The sequence below is a fragment of the Manacus candei genome, unplaced genomic scaffold (assembly GCF_025592945.1).
Source record: "Manacus candei isolate 608988 ecotype Guabito, Panama unplaced genomic scaffold, ASM2559294v1 h1tg000057l, whole genome shotgun sequence".
In the NCBI taxonomy this organism is placed as follows: Eukaryota; Metazoa; Chordata; class Aves; order Passeriformes; family Pipridae; genus Manacus; species Manacus candei.
Genome location: NW_026138105.1, coordinates 12,924,503 through 12,945,269, shown reverse-complemented (window position 1 = coordinate 12,945,269; position 20,767 = coordinate 12,924,503). Strand labels below are relative to the sequence as shown.

Genomic DNA, 20,767 nt, shown 5'->3' with positions numbered 1-20,767 from the left:
TCCTGCTGCCACCGGTGCAATCCGTCTAGTGGATGGATGGCTTGAACTTGTAAGATACACATTTATTTTCAGCTGAGATGTCAAGGAGAGGTAAATTATTATGCCTTGCTGATTTCATGATTGAGTCCTTACTGGTTCCCCAGATTTTCGGATAATGAGACAAGATCTCAATTTTTTTTTTTTTTTTTTTGAAAAATAACCTTAGTCTTGAAAGCAATTGACTGACCATAACTATGTGTTGGTCAGAGCTGATGGGGCTTTGAACAACCTGGCGTAGTGGAAGGTGTCCCTGCCCATTAGGTTATATCCCTATTTGGGATAGACTACATCTTCACTGAATAGCTGCAGTTGATTCCTAGCCCAGCCAGAGATCAGACTCCACTCACAGCCTGACCTCTACCACCCAGCACAGCCAGGACCGGCCACCTTGGTGTTCACTGGGTGTCACCTCAGCAGCAGTGGGGAAGGGGCGTCCTGGCTCCCCAACTGTGCCCCTCCTCCTGCTGCAAACCCCCTTTTATTCACCCAATAAAGACAGTCCAACCATACAGAAATACTCCTTTTTAATCAGACATGATAAATGGTAAACTGTTGACATGGATCCCCTCTGTTTCCCATGTGGAAACCAGTGGAATCATGTGGACAAGGAAGAGTTGGGAGTTTCCACACTCCGGATACAAAAAAAAAAAACATGTAAAATGTGTTCAAAATGATACATTTCTTTTATTTTTAGAAGATTGTACAAAAACCCGCAACATGTTCAACATTAAAAATCCTTAACCTAAAAAAATAGCACCAGGGAGTTAGAAACCTTTAAAAAGTATTAAAAAGGCATTTCTGAAATCCTCCTCCCTTAACAACATTTTATAAACACATAATAAAAGGCGGCTCTTAACAGGGAAAAAACATTTCAAGGAAGACTTGTCTGCTACAATTCTCATCAAGTGAGCTTAATGTCAAGACAATTCTCATTCCTCTTTTATCTTTGTTTACTTTCCCCAAGTCCTTTTTTTTTTCCCCTTATCTATTTGTTTTGTTTTTGATCAGATAGAAAAGGATGTGAGATTTGGAGTATAAGATCAGGGATGCTGTGGAGTGGAGGACACGTGTTTGCCCAGTTTGGAAAAATCAAACTCATCAGAGGGGTGCAGAGCAGAGGATGCCTGTCACCCACAAACCCCGTGCTGGGCTCTGAACGGGAACTTCAAGGAGCTGGGATGAGGAATTAGTGTTGTGGCTGGGCTCCAGCTGGACACAAGGATCAGAGAGGTTGGCGAGGGGTTCAAAACCAGCCAGTGCAGCAGTGGCAATGCCAAGGCTTCCCAAACACCTTCAGCACACACAGAACCCACCCTGCCATCTTCCCAGCCCAGGGCCTGGTGACAAGACAGTGCTACATGTCCCCAAGAAGTGACATGAAGCAGCTCACTTGGCTTTCTGCAGCATTTTCTTGACTAAGGTGTGGGGCTTGAATATATGCCATGGAGAATGAACCCCTCAAGGAAGACTTTTTAAGAGTAATTTCCAGGTTAAAATGGAAAAAAAGCCTTTAAACTACCTGGGCTTCCTTTTCTGCCCATTCCCAAGTACAGCCTTGGGGTGGAGACCAAGATAAAATGATCCTCAGAGCTGGGGTGGAAAGCTGCACACAAGGGTAGAAAATGAGAGGCTGCCATCCTCCACCAGCTGAGACAGGGGTGCCAGGGGGTCCCAGCATGTCAGAGAGGTAGAAGGAGCTGGGAGAGAGGCTCTCACTTCCCACTGATGCTGTACAACACCTTGCAAGACAGCCTAGCACCAATCAGGGGGGTGGGTTGGCCCATGGTTTGGACCCAATTAATTGTGAGAAGGCACTGAAGGGCTCTGCCAGAGCCAGGTGACAGGTGACCAGCAGAGGTAGGGGAGGACAGAGGACAGGGGAATGTCACAAGCTGTTTCAGTGCATTGAAATGTGCATTGGAATTCAGTCTTTAGAGATGCCTGCTGAGGCAGCAGCCCAGTGGCTAAGGAAAACCTGGCGGGAATGGAGGCAGGCACCCACACCTCCCTGGATGCTGGCTATGGGCACAGCACGCCCAGGTCTTCATGGACAGCGGGAGAATCAGTCTGGCAAAGTTGGGGAGCAGAGGAAGGCAGTCAAAAGTGAGCACACTGGTGGCTGCAGGAGGTTCCAGTTTGTGTGTACATCCACAGATGCGCAGAGGAGGAGAGGTGCAGCCCCTGCCTGCATCCCCCCAAGACCCCCCAGCAGTGGCAGTGCCCGCAGTGGGGGGACACACACAGCCCCCCCACAGCTTTCTCACTTCACTGCCCCTCAGGGTCCACTCCCCCTGCCCACAGCATGAGATGGGCACGGGCAAGAGTGGTGCTGCATTCCTGGACCTTGCACCCCCATAGGGGTCGGGTGGGATTTTCCCTGTAAGGAACCCCCTGCCCCACAGCCAACACCCTGCCACTGCTGCTCGGGTTCATGATATGGTCCGTGACATTTGGGGGGGCTGGGGTTTGAGGATGCCATTGACCACTACGCTGTCCTTCCTGCTGACATACCACATTCATTTGGGAAATGGATGCTCCAAGAACATCTTCCTTTACAGACACTGGAGACCAAATCCTCCCTGCTCCAATTACTGTGTAAGCTTTCAAGCCATTCAGCAGGATTTTAAAATGTAAGGAAAGGTTTTAGATGCTTTAAAAAGGAAGTAGTGAATATCTGTAAACTACAGCCAAACATATAAAACAGTATTTCTTCAGTTCTAGCTAGAAAAGTAATTCTATCACCTCACAGTTCAGTTTCAGCTACATTCAGGTCTAGGAATCTCCACATTCTTATGTAATGCCTTAAAAGCAGCAATAGACATTAAAACAACAAAAGTTTATAAAAAAAATAAAAATAAAAAAGATTTGGTTTCTGTATAATCCTGTGTTCAGTGTGTAACCTGAGCAGGGTCCCCTACACCTGCTGCTACGGTTTGGGGGTTTTTGGCAGTTGCTTCAAGAGGTTTTGTTTGTTTAGGAAAAGCATTAATTCACTGTAGTTCAGGTTTGCCTGCAGCTCCCTGGCAGCTGCCCCCACACTGACTGCTCAGCAAGTGGTGACTTCCCAGCTCCAGGCTAAACCGGAATAGTTAATGCTGTGGAGGAGGCTCCCCGTCTCATCAGTGATGCATAGAGCTCCTGCGCTGGGTAATTAAAGCTCCTTGTCCATCATTTCCTACGAATCACTGCCTTTAGTTAGTCCCTTTAAAGAAGTGACCCTGCCAGGTTCTTTGGTTACAGACGGCTCTCCCTGCAGGGCCAGGCTGCCGTCCCGCAGCACGTGGCCGGGGAGGGACGGGGCCCTGGCAGTCTGGCAGCCTTGCCCGTCCCTCTCCCGCCACAGCAGCGGCGCTGTGCACCTTTACCAGAGAGACGAGGGACGCTTGGCTTGCTATTCACAGGCAAAGTAATCCTTGAGCGGGGAGAAGAGGTGCCGGATGACCGGGACGCTCCACGATTTCTCCAGCAGCTTCTGGTGAGCCCCGCGGCCGATGTTGGAGACGTCCGTGTAGTGGAGGGGGAAGCCGAAGATCCTGAGGAGTAGAGGCAGGAGATGGTGGGTGAGACAGAGCAGAAGCCCCTTTCGCTGGCCAGCCCTGCTCCTGAGCCACCAGAGACACAGAGCATCTGGAATCTCCTATGGGAAGGGCACTCTGCTCCCCAGCGTGGTCAGAGCCCCACGTGGCCTGAGCAGTGTCACCATTCTGAATGGGGACGGGTAGTGGCAGCCCACCTTTCCCTGTGCCCTCTGTAGCTTTTTCCTGACAAGGCTTTTGGAGAAGCCCTGTGCCAGTGGCATCCTGCCTGCCTCTGCTCAGCAGCACCTTTGCAAGCACCACCTCAGGCTACTCCATGGAGATAGGAATGAGTAGCCCTGGGCAGCTCTGAGTCATGGGCTGGGCACTTCCCTTACAATCAGATGAAAGTCCAAGAGCCATTTCACATGACAAAGGCTTGGGAATTATTTTTACTTTCAAATGCCTTTAGCTCAGTGTTAACTCCAACAAATACTGGCAATTTAAATAAACAAACAAAAATATTTAACCCCAGTCTGTGTTTACTGGCCAAAGCATCCGCTATGCAAAAACTTCAGGTTCTGTCACTAGGAGTATTTGGTGTGCAGGATTACTCCAATTGGATTTTATCTACTCAAAGTCCTTCTGTTGTTTTTTTTGCCACGAATTCAGGGTGTGAATAGGGTTTGGAGGAGCGCAGTGCTGCCATGCTTTGCCTCAGCAGCTGCCTGCTGCAGTATGAGCTTCCCCACGCCACTACACCCAGCTGAGCCCCAGTGGCTGCTTGGTTCACCTCCAGCAACCCCCCCACCAGGGCACAGGGCTGCTATACAGCACCCCCACATCAGCCTGGGCCTTACACCAAGGCTGGGGCACATGCACACCCCCTGCCAGACCCACCACACAGCACCCTGTGCAAGCCCCATCATTCTTCCTTCCACATGCCTCAGGTCCAGGGCACAGGACGCTACTACACTTTTCCCACAGTCATTGCTCATTAGTAAGTGCATTAATTATCATGTGCACATCACTGCAGGGAAGCTGCCCCCGTGCAGGAGCTGCAGCTCCTCGCTCCCAGGAGCTGGGCTTTGAGCCAGGGAGGCAAAAAAACCCACATGAGCAGCACAACCCAACAAAAACTACAGCGAGAGATTCAAGAGGACAGCAAAGGACTGATTGATTACCTGTCCATCCCCGGGAGGTTGCCCCAGAAGTAACGAGCTCGGTGGGCAGCCGATATCTTGATCGCATTAATCATAACTGGGTTACACTGGGGGCCAGAGAGGGGGGAAATAAAAGTTAAAGGAGATGTGGGTTTAGTCCTCTCCTGCAGGAAAAGCCCTTCCCACTGCACTGCAGGGACTTAAAAGTCTCCAGCAAATCCTCCTGAGGATGTAGCCCCCACAAACCCTATTCCACACCACAGCACGTCTTGGTTGGCCACATGGGCTCCCAGGCCATGGCCATGGCCAGCAGCTAATAACCCTAACAGGGTGCTCAGTGCTGGTTCCCCTGGGCCAGGATCAGAACTGTCAGCCTCTGATGGGGCTTTAACACCAGGGTCCCTGCTGACTCACAGCTTGTCCTGGCTACCACAGAGTTAAAAACCCTTCCCAGTCCCTGACCTCCCTCTCCCTGGAAATAACAGGCATTGCTCTGAACAGATGCTTTCTTCAAGGCTGGCAAAACCCCTCCCCCGAAGGACTAGTGCTTGGGTTTGACCTGCTGAAAGCCAGAGGGGAGGATGCAGAGCCAAGACTAAACTTGATTCCTCGGCATGTGCACCAGGCAGGGGGTTTTCCAGCATTGAGGCCACAGGAAACCATAGCCAGACCCTCACAGCTGGCACACCCTGCACAGCCCAGCAAGTGTCACCTGCTGTGACGCCTTTCCTGCAGCCAGCAGCAATCCCTACCTCCAGAAACCGGGAAATGTCCCTCTTGTCATTGACCCTCATGGCCACCACATTCTCAAACATCCAGAAGAAGGGCCGCTCCTCGCCTTCCTTGGGACGGGCGTAGTTGAGCAGGTGGTAGAACTCGAAGAACAGCCTCCCGCTTCCTTCTGCAGGGAAAAAGCAGAGCAGCAGGTTGGGACCAGCTGAGGCATCGGGAATGGGGTGCCGGGGGGGCCTGGCTGCCCTCTCCACCACAGCAGGCATGGAAACAGCCCGTGCTCTGCAGGTGCCACAGGGAGCCACCACCAACACAGCCTGGGGCTGAAACACTTCCCTGGGCTGTAAGGTGGCTCCATGACCCAGGAACACCCCGGGGTACCCAGCTCAGCAGAGGTGAAGCAGCCTTACCAAACAGCGCCTTCCTGGTTGGATTGACAAGGGAGAGGTCATCACAGGGGGTTCCACCGATCACCAGGTCAAAAGGACCCCACTCCTCAATCTACAGGGAACAGACACACCAGCCCATTAGGAAATGCCACAGAAGTGTATCTCTCCTCCCCGGTGGGGTAGGGGACAAGCCCATCCCAGGACTGGTGGGGTGAGACCCACACACCCACGGGGCCACATCCCCTGGCTCCCCACAGAAGCGGAGCTCACATTTCTCTTGGTTATGTTCCTGACATCGTGCACGTAGGTGATATTGCCCTCGGGCCGCCGCACGGTGCCCGCTGCGATGGGGTCGTCGCCGATCTCCGAGGCGATGTACTTCTCCACTTGGATGCCCAAGTCCTTCAGCACCATGTACCCTGCCAATGGACAGAGGTCTGAGGTCGCACTGCTCTCTTTGGCCTCCCGGTCTCCTTCCTCAGCAGAGCTCGATGTGGCTGCTCCTGGATGTCCTAGATGGGGGCACAGTCACACAAGACTTCAGGATGAGCAAACTTTTTTTTGACCCATTCCTCCAGGCACCGTTTGCCCCCAGAAAGAAGAATGCCAGAGCTGAGTGAACTGACCCAAACCAGTAGCCCTCAGGTATTTCACCAGAGGCCAGGTTGCTGTTCTTCCCACAGCTCTGGCTTCTCAGGAGAACCAGCCACCTGAACCTCTGTGAGCAAAACTCCCATGCCTCCCTCCCTCCTTCCATCCATCCCTCCCTTTCTCCTGCTCTCGACCCCTGCTGATGGGGATCCCTCCTGTCTTCACCCCCTTCTCCCCAACAAGCTTTCAGAGACAGGTCTGAGTCCATGGAATGATTCATCTCTGCTGCCCAGTGCTGAAAAGCCACCAGGCAGTGCTTCCCTACAGCCTCACCTGTTGCTATCCCATCGAACAACGAGAGCACTCGGATTGGTCTCCTCTTTGCTGGCGGGACTGTTGGGTAGATTTTGGGTGCAGCCTGCAATGGAAACAGCCATGAAGCCCCAGCCCTGGCAGTGCTCCATCATCTTATGAGGCCAAACTTCAGCTCTGCAGGCATCACCTCTGCCTTCAGGAGAGCATCTGCAGGGCCAAGAGCCCAGCACCCTTGGAGAGAGTGAAGGAACAAGACCAAGGCAGAGGGAAGAGGAATTCCAAGCCACTTGCCCTGGCCTTCATGACCCTCTTCCCCACACCCCAGCGTGCCAGGCTCCCTGCCCACAGCCCTTACATATTCCTGTCCCTTGTCACTGGTGAAGAAGTCCAGCAGACGGGCGTTCCAGTCCTGCCGGCGCTGCAGCAGCCCGTAGTTCTGCTGGGGTGAGCACATGTAGCAGTTCCAGGGCTCCTGCATTTTTGCTCTGGTCGATGTCCCTCGCCCCACCAGCACGTCCAGACACTCCACACAGAAGCACCTGCCCAAACCACAACACCTCGTGCTTGTCACCTCAGGGGACCCCTCTGGGTCACCTCAGCCTCTCCTGGAATCTCCCCCACCATGCACCAGAGCCCCTGTCCTGTTCTACAGGATATTTTTCCAGGCAGTACCTTGGTTTTTAGGGCTGCTAACACAAGCCAGTGACCCAAGGCATGGGTAAATCTCCTGCCAACCTCCCCAGGGTTTATTCAGGTGCTGCCTGGTTCAGTAGGGAGAAGTAGGCTGTGCTAGGACATGCTGCATGGCAGCCAGCTGGGGAGCAGCCCAGCCCCTGTGTCCAGGCTCATGCAGGACCCTGCTCCCCACAGCTCCCTGGAATGATGTCAGGGCCACAGCCCCAGGAGCAGAGACATGGGGCCCACCTGCAGCAGCTGGAATTGCTGCAGAGCAGCAGCTCCTTGCCCGCACAGCAGACAGCACAGTAGGACTGGTAACCATCTTCATCATACATGTAGAAGAACTCCAGGAATCTATCCTAGTGAAAGGACAGCCAGGAGGAGAGAAGGACAGAGAATCAGGAGCTGTGCTCAGAGGGTAAAGAGAGAATGCAGCTTTGGTCCACCCCCTGTCCCAGCAACACTGGACGGATCCCGGCCCCATCCTCCAGCCCCAGCACTGCAGCACTTACCCTGCACGTTTGGCAGAGGCCTCCTTTGAACAGTGGGTGGAAGGTGGCCGGGTTCCTCCTCCCACAGGACAAACAGCTGTCTGTGGGACAGAGAGAGCTGTGTTCACCCGAGGCAGGGAGACCTCAGGGCAGGGCGTCCCCAAACCCCCACCCCACTTCAGGCTGCAGAGGCTGGAGCCTCCCGTTGGAACAATGTCTGGAACAGCCTGCCCTTGGAACAGCATCCAAATGGGGTCTGCCTTTGGAACCACATCCAGATGTGGCTGTGGCTCCCCATGGAGGATCTGCACAGCACCCTGTTCCCCTCAGCACAGGGGGACCTCAGCACCCTGCAGTCACAGCGCTTTCCCCCCTCCCAGATGGTGCTGTTGAAAAGGAACCCATGACCCTTGCTGAGTCCCTTCCAGCCAGGATCCCCTATCACCCCCCACCTCTTCCCAAAGGAGACAGGACCAGTGATTACCTTCCAGCTTCCCGCTGTTGTTCGTAACTTCGGAAACCATTTGTTCTTTATAAAATTTAAAAAAAAAAAAATTATCATTCCTTATATTAGAAACTCTAAATTAATTCTGCTTACAGCTGCTTTTTTTCTTGCATTAGAACTGCTCCAGCTTTGCTGAGCATCAAACAGAGAAGGTTGGCCATGGGCATGTTAGAAATTTTGGGGCAAACCCCACATCCTTTCACTGAAGGAGATATGAGAGCTCAGCACAGCAGCTCATGGATCATGTCCAAGCTGAGCCATTATTGGAGCCCAGCCCCTATCTTGCAGCTGGGTTTGCTGGTGTCTAATAAGGCACAACTGAGCACCATGGGATCACAAAAGCTTCTGCCCTCAGGAATCAAGCTTATGGTCACCAGGGAAGAGCCAACCCCTTTCCCAGAATGGTTTTCCAGTGCTCTCAGGGTGCACAGCCCAGGCCAAGCCACTCCTCAGCTCTCTCTGTTGGTTACCTCGGGTCTGGTCCTCTTCCACACGCTGCTCCTTGCCATTGTTGCAGGGGTAGCTCTTCAGCCTCTTGGTAGGGGGATACTGTTCAAGGGACAGCACCTCCTCCGTCCCATTCCTCAGCACCCCATTTTCTGCAAGAGAAAGGCAGCTCCCTGGGCACGAGCCTCCAGCCCCAGGACCACCTCAGGGCAATGGGAGACATCTCCTGCCAAGCCCTGCCAGGTCCCACCCCAGTCACAAGCAGAACCCTTCCTGGCCACCCGGGCTCCCCACTCATGGCACAAGGCTCAGCCAAGTCAGGTTTCCAGGAGCAAGGGCATGGAGAGTGCTTTGCTCTGGCTTTTTGCAAAGTCACTGTCAGGGACCCAGTGAGGAGCTCCAGGACCACTTTGGGACCGGAATGGCACAGCCACGGCACAGGGTGAGCAGGCTCAGCTGGGGCCACATACTGGTGGCTGCTGACCACACCAGCCCCCTGCCAGTGCCATGCCAGCCCCCACGCAGCTGATGCCACTGCCTCACCTGAGGTTTTGGGTGGCTGCAGTCCCTTGAGCCCCAGGGGTTTGAAGCCAGTGATTGCCCAGTCAATCATCGGCTTCAGCTGCTCCTCCAGCGAGTCCCTGGGGCCCGTTGTAAACGTCTTCCCCGACCGGCTCCGGGCAACCTGCCGAGAATGGACAGCATGGGATAGGGTGACGGGGTCAGCATGGGATAGGGTGACGGGGTGGTCTCTGTCTGGGAAGCAGCCACACCCCTGCCAGGGCCACAGCCCCAGGCCCCCTCCCCATCCAACACACATGGGTGTGGGGCTTGGCAGCCCTGGGACAGCAGCAGCTGATGGATTCCTGCTCTGGGTGTGCCCTCTGCTGTGCTCTGGTGCCCCCATCCCTGCAATGAGCCCATCCATCCTTCACCAGCCTCAGTGGAGCCAGGAGCAGGGACTGCCCAGCTCCAGCTCTTGCCCAGACTCTTGCTCCCTGGCAAGCGACAGGAAGGCAGAAGAGGTGCCTGTGGATCTGCAGCCCTTTATCCCGGTGTGTGACACACCCCCTGGATGTGGATTGGACACACAGGGTGCTCAGCACCAGCCCTCCCTCCAAAGGGCACCTGGCACTAGCCCAGGACACCTCTGGCCAGCCTGGCACTGCCCTGCTGCTGTGATGCTGCTGTGTCCGAGACAGCGCAGGGAGCCTGGCCTGGGGATCTGGAGCAGCAAGGGCCTTGGGATCTGGATCAGCGAGACCCTGGAGCAGCAGCAGTTAACCCTGAACCCTGATGATAAGCAGAGTTCAGTCCCACGGCTGCACTTGCAAATCATCCTAGCAGAGAAAGGACTATTTTCCTGAGTGCCATCCCGCTGCCTCCAAGTCCAGCTGGTTTAGCTGGCACCTCACCCACCCACCCACCCCTGGTGGTTACCTCCAGGGCATGGTATATGGCGCGCCGGTAGGACACCAGCTTATTGAACGTGGAAGAATTGAAATGCTGCCTAAAGGCCATCAGTCCCACCAGCTTGTCCGCAGAAACCTGTGAGAGAGTGACAAGAGCTCACCAGCGGGACAGGACAGGAATGTCCTGCCCGGCCATTTCCCCTCCAGCACTGCATTCCCAGCCCCGACCCTGCGGCACCGCAGCCAGGGGAGGAAGCCCAACGGCAGCATGACAAGGACAAGGACGGGTGGGTTGCACCCTCTGCCGGCGCTGTGACACCAGCACGGCACTTCCCTCCCTCCTGCCTGCAGCATGGGAGGGGCTGGATATCCTGGTTGCATATTAGAAAAGGGTTTTTCACTCAGAGGGTGGTCAGGCACTGGAACCGGGTCCCAAGGAAGTGGTCACAGCATCAGCCTGCCAGAGCCCGAGAAGCAGTGTTGGACAACACTCTTGGGCACACAATGGGATTTTGGGGTTGTCCTGAGCAGGGTCAGGAGTTGCACTCAATGATCCCCATGGGTCCCTTCCAACTTAGGATATTCTGAATCTGGGGGGGGGTGATGGGTCTCTGATGGGACATTCCTAACCAGGCAGGGCTCCTGGGCACCCCTGGAGCCCAAGGCCTGGAAAAACCCAGCGTAGGGGCCAGGTATATGTTCCCACTGCTGGACAATGTCACCAACCTACAGTGTCCAATTATTAGTTACAGACACCGGAGCCATGAGAGCCTGCCAAGGCCTGGCTAGTGAACACCAGGGTGCCTGCCCAGGGAGGCTGCAGGGTGCACACACACCCCACAGGCAGCCCCAGGAGTGGGGCAGAAATGTGCAGGGGAGGGGGTTTGGGGCTGGGCACAGCAGGCAGGGGCAGACAGCAGGCTTACCTCGGAGAACTTTCCATCTCCAAACCACTGCACCCACCGCATGCCTGACACAGCCTGGCGTTTGGCTGTGGCTTTGTGGGAGACAACAATCGCAGGCCACCAGGAGAAACCTTTGATCTTCCCCCAGACGAGCTCCCCAATTCCAAATTCCTTCCCATCCTGAAAGCAAGAGATGACAACACAGATCTGCCAAAAAGCACAAACGCCCTATTTTATCTGGGCAGCTCTGCAGGAGAGCCCTGGAGCACAGGGGATGGACCCAGAGCGCCTTGAAGAGCTGCTCTGCCACGTGTGTCACACACTTGGATGTTTGTGCAGACAGGCTGCACCTCCTCCTTCAAGCACATGGTCCAGCACCTCCTGGCAGCACTGGCTCCCAGCCCTGCACCATGCCAGAGCTCAGTGGGGAGGTCTGTGTGTGCCAGCCCCACGCTGAGCCTGCTCTGGTGCGTGCTCTGTCCTGCACAGCCCTCCTGGCACCAGGCCCCGTGCGTGTCCACTCCTGCCTGCCCTCCCAGGGTCTCTGCAAACACTGGGAAGCCTTGCCCTGAGATTGCTCCCTGGGTGCCCCGAGGTTCCTCCTTGGCACAGGGCAGCCCGTTCACAGGGCTCACAGCTTAGCCCATCTGGCTGCAGCCCAGGGAGAGGGTTCCCACCCACCCATCCCTCTTGTTCCCACTGGGGAGAGCAGGAAACAGGGCAGTGAAAACAGGGAGATGAAAAAGAACCAAGAATTTTGATGTGACCCATTGAGGGCCATGCTGGGTGCTTTACATGGGGAGGGCACCTCGCACAAAGCGGAGTCACCTCTGCCTGCAGAGCCCTCCTTTCCAGCTTTGTTCTGCAATTAGGCTCCTAATTATGCAGCAAGATGCAATTGCCCAATTCCTGCAAGTCTGGGGCCTTGCCCCATGGCCTGCAGGCGCTGAATCCCGCTCTGCAGCCCCAGCAGCTTCAGTTCTCTCCAGCATCCCCAACAGAAATGTTTTCTGCACATGCAACTGCCTGTCTCAGCGGGGCACAGCACGGCAGGGCACATGCCACGCATGCGTGTCTCGGGAGGCCTGTGTGTGGCACTGGAGGCAGCTTGCCAGGACTGATCCCTAAAGTGTCCCTCGGCAGTAAGCTGCCCCCATAGCCTGAGACCATCACACCCCAGGCACACAGGGAAGGGCAGGCAGGGAAGGGGAGACAGGAGAAGCAGCAGTGAGGTTTCCAGAGGTTCCCCACGCCTGCAGGCTTAGGACAAGCCCCACACCACCGTGGATGCAAGAGCAGAGTTCAGCCCCTCCATACCTGGTATTCCAGTGCCATCCCCACGTCTCTGCTCTCTGACTCCTCAGCCCCCAGCTCGGCAGAGCCATTCTGCCCCTCCTGGGAGCTGCTGCCAGAGAGTGTGCTGCTGCTCTGGGATGAGTCCCGGGAGTCATCCTCTGTCAGGTCGATGGTCAGCGGTGTGGACATGGCTGAGCGACGCCTGGAGCCCTGCATGGCAAAGGGAGAGAAGGTCAGTGCCGCAAGGAGAGGGGCAGTGGGGAGCAGAGACCTGCTCCACATCATCCCCCAACCTCACAGTCGGGATTGGAGAAGGGGAGCCAGTGATTGAGGGCACTGCTGCTGCCATGAGCAGAGAGGAGAGCCCTTAACAGGAGATTCTGCAGGAGAACTGCTCAGCTTTTACTTGTCAGACCCAAAGCAAATGGCACACCACTGCTCTCTCCCCTTTTCCTGTCCCAAATCCACTCCAGGGTGTTCAACACATCCAAATCATAAAAAGGGCAAGAAACAGCAAACTCACTCCAATCTACACAGGGAAAACTGAGGCCCTGAGAGTCTGCACCATGTCCAAAGCTGCTTGCCCAGGGTGCAACAGGAGTGCAGGTCTCTGGAGCCCCAGGGAAGCCCCAGGGAAGCCCCAGGGAAGCCCCAGGGAAGCCATGACCCCACGTAGACCTGCAGACCCTCACCCGCACAGGAGTTCGCAGGTCCCTGAGAGCCTCCACACTGCTTCGATCCTTGATCCTCGTCACGTGCCGGGCCTGCCCTGCCTGGAAGATGAGGTGGACTGTGGGCTTCTGCCTGAGGCTGCTCTCCCACCCAGCGCTGCCCCGGGGCTGCACCTGCCACCAGAACAGAGAGGTGCCATGGCAGGGGTGCCCTCCCCATGCGGGACACGGACAGCCTGTGCTTCACGGGGCCGAGCACCAGCAGCACCAGAGCCCTGGGGAGGGCAAGAGGAGGGCAGACGGCTGCTGGAGGCACCTTGTGCTGAGCCCCTCTGGGCAACCATGCCCTCCACAGAGTCTCTGCAGGGTTCAGGAGCACCCATTGCTGCAGCCCTGCATCCGGCATGACCGACAGCAGCAGGAGCCATAGCCAGGAGCACTGGATGCCAGGAGAGCCACAGGCCCCAGCAGAGCACCCCTCGGAGGCACGGACCCACTCACATACCCATGGATGCTTTCACACACCCGTGAGTGCTTCCTCTCACAGCTGGCCCTGCAGCAGAACCCTGCAGCACCCTGCAGCAGCCCTTCCCCAGCAGTCACAGACACAGTCCAGCCCAGGCATGTTTCCTGCATCCGGCATAACGAGGCTCAAAATTAAACGAGATTTTGCAGCAAAGAGCCCCTGAACCAAACATAGTGGGGAAGCTGAATTTTCACCCACTGGATTTATGGCTCTTTCTTTTGGAAGCTGCCTCATCTCAGGCAGATCTCCAACCTTGGGGTTTGTTTCTAACTCAAAACAATAAAGCAAGAAGGCAAAAATGTTTCCAGATCCTGGAGGTTTGTCAACCTAGTCAACAAAAGAGGGTGGGTGAAACTGGGGTGCAGCCCCAAGGCAGCTAAAAGCAGCCCAGCCCAAGAGAGGGAGACACGAGATGGTTCAGTCCATCAATACAGACAAGACTTTTCAAAGAAAACATATCAGCATAATAATTATGATAATTATTGGGCTGCTGCAACACATAGTGGGCATCACTGCATCTCACACCACCCCCTCCTGCTGCTGTGGTCTCATGTAAATCAGGAATTTAAAAATTACAATATTACACTGGTAAATGAGTGTTGCATCCACCACTGGACTGTTCCCCCAGCACAAGAACAGCCCAGAGGGAAAGAGATGAGGACTCTGACACTGGATGCCCCCACAGACAGCCCCTGAAGAGCAGCCTAGGTGATATCTTACCTTCTGCACCCCTGCCAGGCCAAGTGGCCAGGCCAGGTCCTCCTTGGAGAGGTCTCCATTGCTGTCCTTGTTCTGCAGAGGCAACAGCGCGAGGTCCATGGGATCTGTGCAGGGACAAGGCAGAGAAGCTTTAGGCTCTGCAAGCCCTCCTGGCTGTGTCCCCACATGCCTCTGCATGTCCCACTGCTCTCAAGAGCATGTCATGATTTGGAGAGACAGAAATCTCATCTTGGAGAATTGTGGCCAGGAGCAGAGACAAGTGGTGTTCCCAGGGCTCCCCATCGTGGCACCACACCCCCGGACCACCCACCTGTCCCCAAAACTGGGAGGGACCAGCAGCAAGTGTGGTGACATTCTTATCTACTTCTTAGTTCCTGAAAGCTCAGGGGCACAAGCCAGCTATTCAGGGCTTGTCACCAAGTCATTTAAAACAGGACCTTGTTTACCCAAGAGGTGGGATTTGGAAAGCCCAGACTGGAGCATCCCAGGAGCAGTGGCACCCCTCAGGCTAGTGGGGCTCCCCCTCTTCCCTTGCTCCAGGGTATTCAACTATCAAGGGGCAGAGACAGCCTCCCACTGTGGCACCCCTTTCCACAACCAGGTCATGGCCTGGATGTGCTACAAGATTGCAGAAACCCAGTGGAGTCACATCACGGAGGGCCCCTGGCCATGGCTGCAGCACTGCAGCCCCCCCCCCGCCACAGTGCCTCATACAGTGGGCTGGGAGATCCCAAACCCTGTTTATCCTTGCACATCCCAGGCAGGGTGCATTCTGGGCACACCGTGGTGACCCTCACCTGGAGTACTGGGCTTCCCATTCGCCTCCAGTACAACACTGGGTGTAGCAGGATTGGTGCAGTCCCCGTTGAGGAGGATCAGCTTTGCCCTGCAGTCTGCCTCATCCTGCCCGTGGCTCTTGTCCTGTTTCATGGTTGCCTGTGGAAGCCAGAGTGGAAAGGAAATTCAGCCATGAAGGAAGACTCAAGGAGGGCAAAGCAGACAGTGTGAGCTCCTTGAGCCAGCCACAACTTCACACCCTTAGCAGTGGGGTCTGACTAGAGACACATCTGGAGGGGTCCTGGGAGCTAAACAGCATTTGGACAAAACCTCTCCACAAATGTGGTGGCCCTAAAGATCCACCAGCTGCAGCTAACAGAGGCTCCAGACACAACCCACTCCTCTTTAGGGAACACGAGGCTTTTCCCCACCATCCGTATGCTGTGGAACACTCCTGGGCTTGGTGCTGCCCAGCCCCACCTCACTCCGCTGGACCCAGTCTGGAGGGGAGCTGCACTTCCCTGCCACCCTGCAGAAACCGGGGAACAGCCCACCCCAGGGAACAACCCACCCCAGGGGACAGCCCACCCCCCTGGGGCACCATTACAGCGGCCCAGGCGTGGGTGGGCTGTGCCTGCAGCAGCAGGACAGGCAGGCAGCCCGCCCGCCATGAGGGGCAAAGTCCTGGAGCCTGCAGCCAGTTAAACTCCCCCAAAGGGAGAAAACTCCTCCTTACCCCCACTCCTGGCCTCAGCTTCCCTGCCCCAGGGCAAGGGGGCAGGGCAGGGGGCTGTGCAGCAGCACCCCCTGCCCTGGTGTCCCCTGCAGAGCTGGGGCTCCCCTTGCCTGAGCTCAGACGCCTCCGCCTTCCCTTGGGTGCCCTCCCCGGATCCTGTTTTTGGAAGTGGAAGCTCTGGCTCTCCTGGAGGCACCCGGACGCCGTGAACAACACTGCCTCATTGCTGGGCTATGGGTCTGTGCTGTAACTTGCCCCTTCGGCAGCACAGTCATTTCAGGAGCGTGCAACGAAAGAGCTGAGGAGCACACAGGGCTTTGCCCACCTACAGCCCTGTAAGGAAGCCAAAGCAACACCCCCCCAGCCTCAGAGAGACCCCAGCTCCAGCCCACCGCCCCTTTTGCGTCACTCTCACTCCACATTGCCTCCAACTGCTGCTTAACAATTGAGATTACTGCTTTGAAATCATCTGTCAGCACCTCTGGCTAACAAAGACCAGTTGGGGTTTGATGTTTTGGATGCCGAGGGCAGAGTTAGAAAACCTGCTAACACCCAAACATGAAGGAAAACATGTGTCCAGTGCCCACCTCCCCAGGCAGAGATCCCCATGCACATCCTGCCTCCCCCCTCAACCAAGGGAGAAGGAGAGAAATTGCACCAGGCGGAGTCTGAAGCTGCATAACCCCCTAACAGCTGCGTGGAGGATTTCTGTGTGCAGAAATCCCACTGCTGCAGCACATCTGCTCCCAGATCCAGCAAACAATTCCTGGGAGCTGCCCAGACTCGCTGCCTGCCCCCAGTCCAGGTGGACGGTCCCACATGGCCCCGGATGCAGCAATCCACCCCAGCACAGCACAGCCGGGTCAGCTCCTCCTGGTCTGCTCCCCTTCCCCAGCCCACAGATGCTGCAGAGCAGCAGCAGCCACAGCCAGTGATGATGCTGCCACCAAAACCAGCAAATCTCACCAAACAGTAGTGAATCACCCTTGGGAATCCCTACAGGGAGGTGTGAGAAGATATGCTGCTCTCCCAGCATGAGGGTGACCCCGAGGGGACAGGCAGATGGGGCAGCATGAGGCAGGTAAGATTCAGGAGCAGGCAAGGCCACCACCCAGCCCTACCAAACATCTGCAGCTACAAAACTCCAGAGGACCCCTGCATTCAGTCCTGTCTCAGGAGCCCAGGAAGTTCAAACCTGCACCTCAAAATGTCTTTTCCTCTCTCAGCTCCGGGGCTGCCTGATGCCCAGCATGGCCAGGGCTCGCCAGGCCACCAGGTGAGGGTGTCCTGCCAGCCCCGTGCTAGGGAGGCAGCAGGGAAGGGTGATGCAGTGGCCAGGTTTCCCCTGGAATGTGACACAACCAGGACTGAGCACCCCAACACATCAAGCTCGGCTTTGCCACGTGCTCAGGAAGCTCCCACACTGTCTTTGTTCCAGTTATAAAGTGGGGGAAAAGGAGTTATCCCTTTGGAAGGAACTGCCCCCTGGCAGAGCGGAGACCCACAGGCCACAGCTCTGCAGGTCCGTGGCACTGGGCTGGAGGCCCAGTGAGCAGAGGCAGGTCAGCTCACTGTTTGCTGCATGTTCTCTCCAGCTGCACCGCCCAAGATCACTCGAGGACATCCCCATCACCATCCTCTGATGGGAAAGGGAACAACACACCACAGCCCAAGCTGCTCGTTAAAAGTCTCGCTTTCCCAAAATCCCACACTTATGCAGCAGGACTGTAACTCCCATCCTTTCTCCTCCTACCGCTGCCGTTTGTACCAAGCACTGAAGCCTCACGCCCAAGCCCGTCCTGCCACTCACAGCCCACACCAGGTCCTCCCATGGGAGCCACGTCCTTCTGAGCTCACCCACTCCTGCTTGGAAGGAAGGCTCGGCTCTTTGTCCCCTTGCAGAAACACACCAACATGTGCACGCAGGGCATTACGAAAATAATAAGAAACAGAGCACTGCCCTCACATGTGCTGTCTCAGGAGGAGGAGGAGACCAGCCCTGCAGTGTTTGCTTTGCCCGGCGCCCTGCAAACACACCGGGTGCTCCACAGCCATGCGCTCCAGATGGGAACCCACGAGGAGGAAAACAACGCAGAATTCCAGAGTTGCCGAAAGCTCCCCAAGAGCCTGGCGCCAGCGGCAGCCCCGGCACTGCCTGGTGACCAGGACGTGCCCTGCAGCCAAATCCCACCGAGGAGACAATGAACCCGCTGACTTTGGAGCCCGCCCTCATTTTGCAATACCAGTTTCTTTAAGATTTGCCAAACTGGTTAAAGACCATGCCACAGTATTAACTGCTTAGAGAGAATTCTGGTCCCTGCCTGGCCATGCTTGCCAGCCACCCTGGAGCAGGCAGAGCAGTCAGAGTGGGCATGACAACTGGACTCACCTGGCAGAGAGGGCAGGGTGGGCAGGGAAGGCAGAGCTCACCTGGCCGGACTGTGCTCTGGACTGGACCCCTGCCCCTGCTCCCGGGGCTGCTCCCCCAGCCTGGCCCGGGCTGGTTTCAGTTTTCCTTGCTGGGAAAACAGGCTGCCCTGTTATCAGGTGCGTGTCCCCAGGAGGTGGGGAGGTTGCGGACTTTGCCTCCAGACAGGGGCATGCATATCAAAAGGCTGGAGGGAAGCTTTGCCGATGGCTGGGATGGAGCCATCGCCCAAGCCCTGTTTGAATAACAAAAAGAAATAAAGGACCCTAATGGCCGGGCTGGCTCTGGGCTGTGGCGCACACTAATGGCCTTTAAGTCTCCCCAAACCGAACATTTCCCTCTAATCCTGGAAAGAAAGGAGTTGCTGGGTTGGCAGTTCCGTAAGAAAGGCGCCCATTTCGCAGATGTGCTTGCTGGGAAGGGCAAGGGGCGAAGGGCAGGCTCCCCCTGCCCGCTTCCTGTGCCTGGCCCCTTCGCTCTCCCGCTCCGGCACTTCCCTCCATTTCCCCCGGTTTCCTCCTGCCCCGTTCCGCTCCCCCCGCAGCCCTCGGCGCCCACCCCGGCTCTCCCCGCTGCCTTTCACCAAAGACGGGCTAAAGAAAAGAAACAAAACACAAACCAGCCCCTCCTCTCCCAGTGCAGACCAGGCTGGAGACGTCTCCGGGGCAGCCACCATCCCCGCCAGCCGCTGCTCCAGCCGCTCCCGGCTCTTTACCATGCTCATCCCGGTGGGATCCCGCCGGGCCGGGCCCCTCCCGAGCCCCCCGGCGTGGGGCAGGGGCTACCTTCGGGCAGGGCTGGGGGTTGCAGGCAGGGAGGTGAGGGCAGGGCTGGCAGCTTTTGGGGGCTGTGGGGGCTCCGGCGCTCAGGTGGTCCCTCTCAGCAGTGGCAGGTCCTCTGTCCGGAGCGGTCACTGCTTCATCTTCCCCCTGCACAAGAGGACGTAAAGCCATGACAATGACACCTCGCTGTCCCCATCGCCCCTCCGCCCGGCCCCGCACAGCCCCAGAGCCGGGACTGGGATACCCGGGCTCACTCCCCCACAGTTCATTAAAAATTCTCTGGAAACTAGAAACTTAGGCAGGAAAGGCGAGTCCTGCTCAGGGCAGCACGTTCCAGTCGCCCCGCTGTTTTCCCTGTCCCGTTCCGAAGAAGGTCGGTGTAGGACCACTGCTCGCCCCACTTGGCATGGGGTCCCCCCGCCGCTCCCCTCTCCCGGCTTCTCGGTACTTGTGTCCCACGTTTGGGCCACTCCGAAGTTCATTCCTCCTTCTCCGATGTTCTACTGCCCCCCAGACACCCCCCCGGGCTCTACAGGAGGCGGATGCCAGGAGAGCCCTCCGATCGGTACCTGCCCCGGCCGTCCCGTCCCTCCGGCCCGGCCCCGGGGAGGCTTCGCGCCTGAGGTTCCGCCGGGAGCTGCTTTTCCTGCCAACAGAGAAGGAAGATGCGCTGTCAGATCCCCGACCGAGAATCGAAAACAAAGGTGTTCGGCCCGACCAGCAGCGCCACCGCGTCCCGGTACCCCCGGCAGCTCCCCCAGAGCCCCCGGCCTGGAGGCGGCGCTGCCCGGGGCCGCTGAGCCGAGGAGGGGGACCCCGGCCCCCCCGAACCACCCCCCACCCCGCAGCCATCACTCGCCGTGTCAGCGAGGGGACCCTCCCGCCCCAGCCTCTGGCTCAGCCCGGGCCCGGCCCCGCGGGTCGTGGGGAGTCCCGCACCGGCCCCGCTGTGACAGTCCCGGGACGCGCCCCCGGGGCTCGCGGCGCCGCTGCGGGAAACTCCGAAAGTTGCGACGGGACCGGAGGGGTGGGCGGGACCAGGGGGACCATGCCCGGGGCTGTAGGAGCACCGATCCCCTCAACTCGCCCCGGAGCCGAGCGCCGGCAACAAGTGGCGGCAGGACCCACGCCCCCCGCCCGGTGCCCGAGCTCCCGGGGCGGAGCCGCGAGCCCTCGGCTACCGGGCACCGGGGCCGCCGGACCGGCCGGGGCGCTCCCGCCGCCGCGCTCCGGTGCGCCCGGTGCCGAGTCCCCGCCCGCCCCATTGTCCCCCGCCGCCGCCGCGCACAACAAAGCCGCCCACGAGGATGTTCCGCGGCTGCAGCTCCGACCCCCCGGTCCCCCCGGTCCAGCGCTCACCTGCGCCGCGGCGGGACGCGCCGTCCAGCGGGGCCGCGCCACCGCTCGCCGCCTCCCGCGCCCCGGCCGGCCCCCGACAGCCCCGCGCTCCGGTTACATGGCGCTTTAACCCTGCCCGTGCTGGGCAGCCCCTCCTCCTCCTCCTCCTCCTTCGCCGCCCCACGGCGGGGGAGGGGAGCGCGGGGCCCGCACCGCCACCGCACCCGCCCGGCCCCCCGCGCCCCCCGGGCCCGCAGCCCTCGGGGTCCCGCATTCCTTCAGGGCCCGCATCCCCCGGGGCGCCGCATCCT

The 20,767-nt window shown here is 57.6% G+C and overlaps 1 protein-coding gene across 1 annotated transcript; it reads right to left on the bottom strand.

Moving 5' to 3' along the window:
* Positions 1-2,195: 2,195 nt before the first annotated feature.
* DNMT3B (DNA methyltransferase 3 beta) lies at positions 2,196-19,768 on the bottom strand. Its single transcript, XM_051803209.1, has 20 exons — positions 19,688-19,768; positions 18,956-19,265; positions 15,193-15,331; positions 14,396-14,499; positions 13,171-13,323; positions 12,500-12,688; positions 11,204-11,362; positions 10,306-10,413; positions 9,409-9,550; positions 8,889-9,017; positions 8,398-8,442; positions 7,935-8,014; positions 7,669-7,781; positions 7,100-7,283; positions 6,763-6,847; positions 6,109-6,350; positions 5,860-5,950; positions 5,470-5,618; positions 4,739-4,824; positions 2,196-3,572 (listed from the first exon to the last, which is right to left on the bottom strand). Exons 2-20 carry the CDS (start codon positions 19,058-19,060, stop codon positions 3,431-3,433), a joined length of 2,445 nt encoding a protein of 814 aa, XP_051659169.1. The 5' UTR covers positions 19,061-19,265; positions 19,688-19,768; the 3' UTR covers positions 2,196-3,430.
* Between the last annotated feature and the right edge of the window lie 999 nt (positions 19,769-20,767).

Bases quoted from the DNA above. Each gene is read 5' to 3' on its own strand.
- DNMT3B (XM_051803209.1), bottom strand. From the start codon at position 19,060: ATGAGCATGGTAAAGAGCCGGGAGCGGCTGGAGCAGCGGCTGGCGGGG. The intron at 11,363-12,499 runs GTATGGAGGGGC...TCTTGCTTTCAG, and splicing joins GGATGGCACTGGAATACCAG to GATGGGAAGGAATTTGGAAT. The intron at 8,443-8,888 runs GTAACCAACAGA...AATTTTATAAAG, and splicing joins GGAAGAGGACCAGACCCGAG to AACAAATGGTTTCCGAAGTT.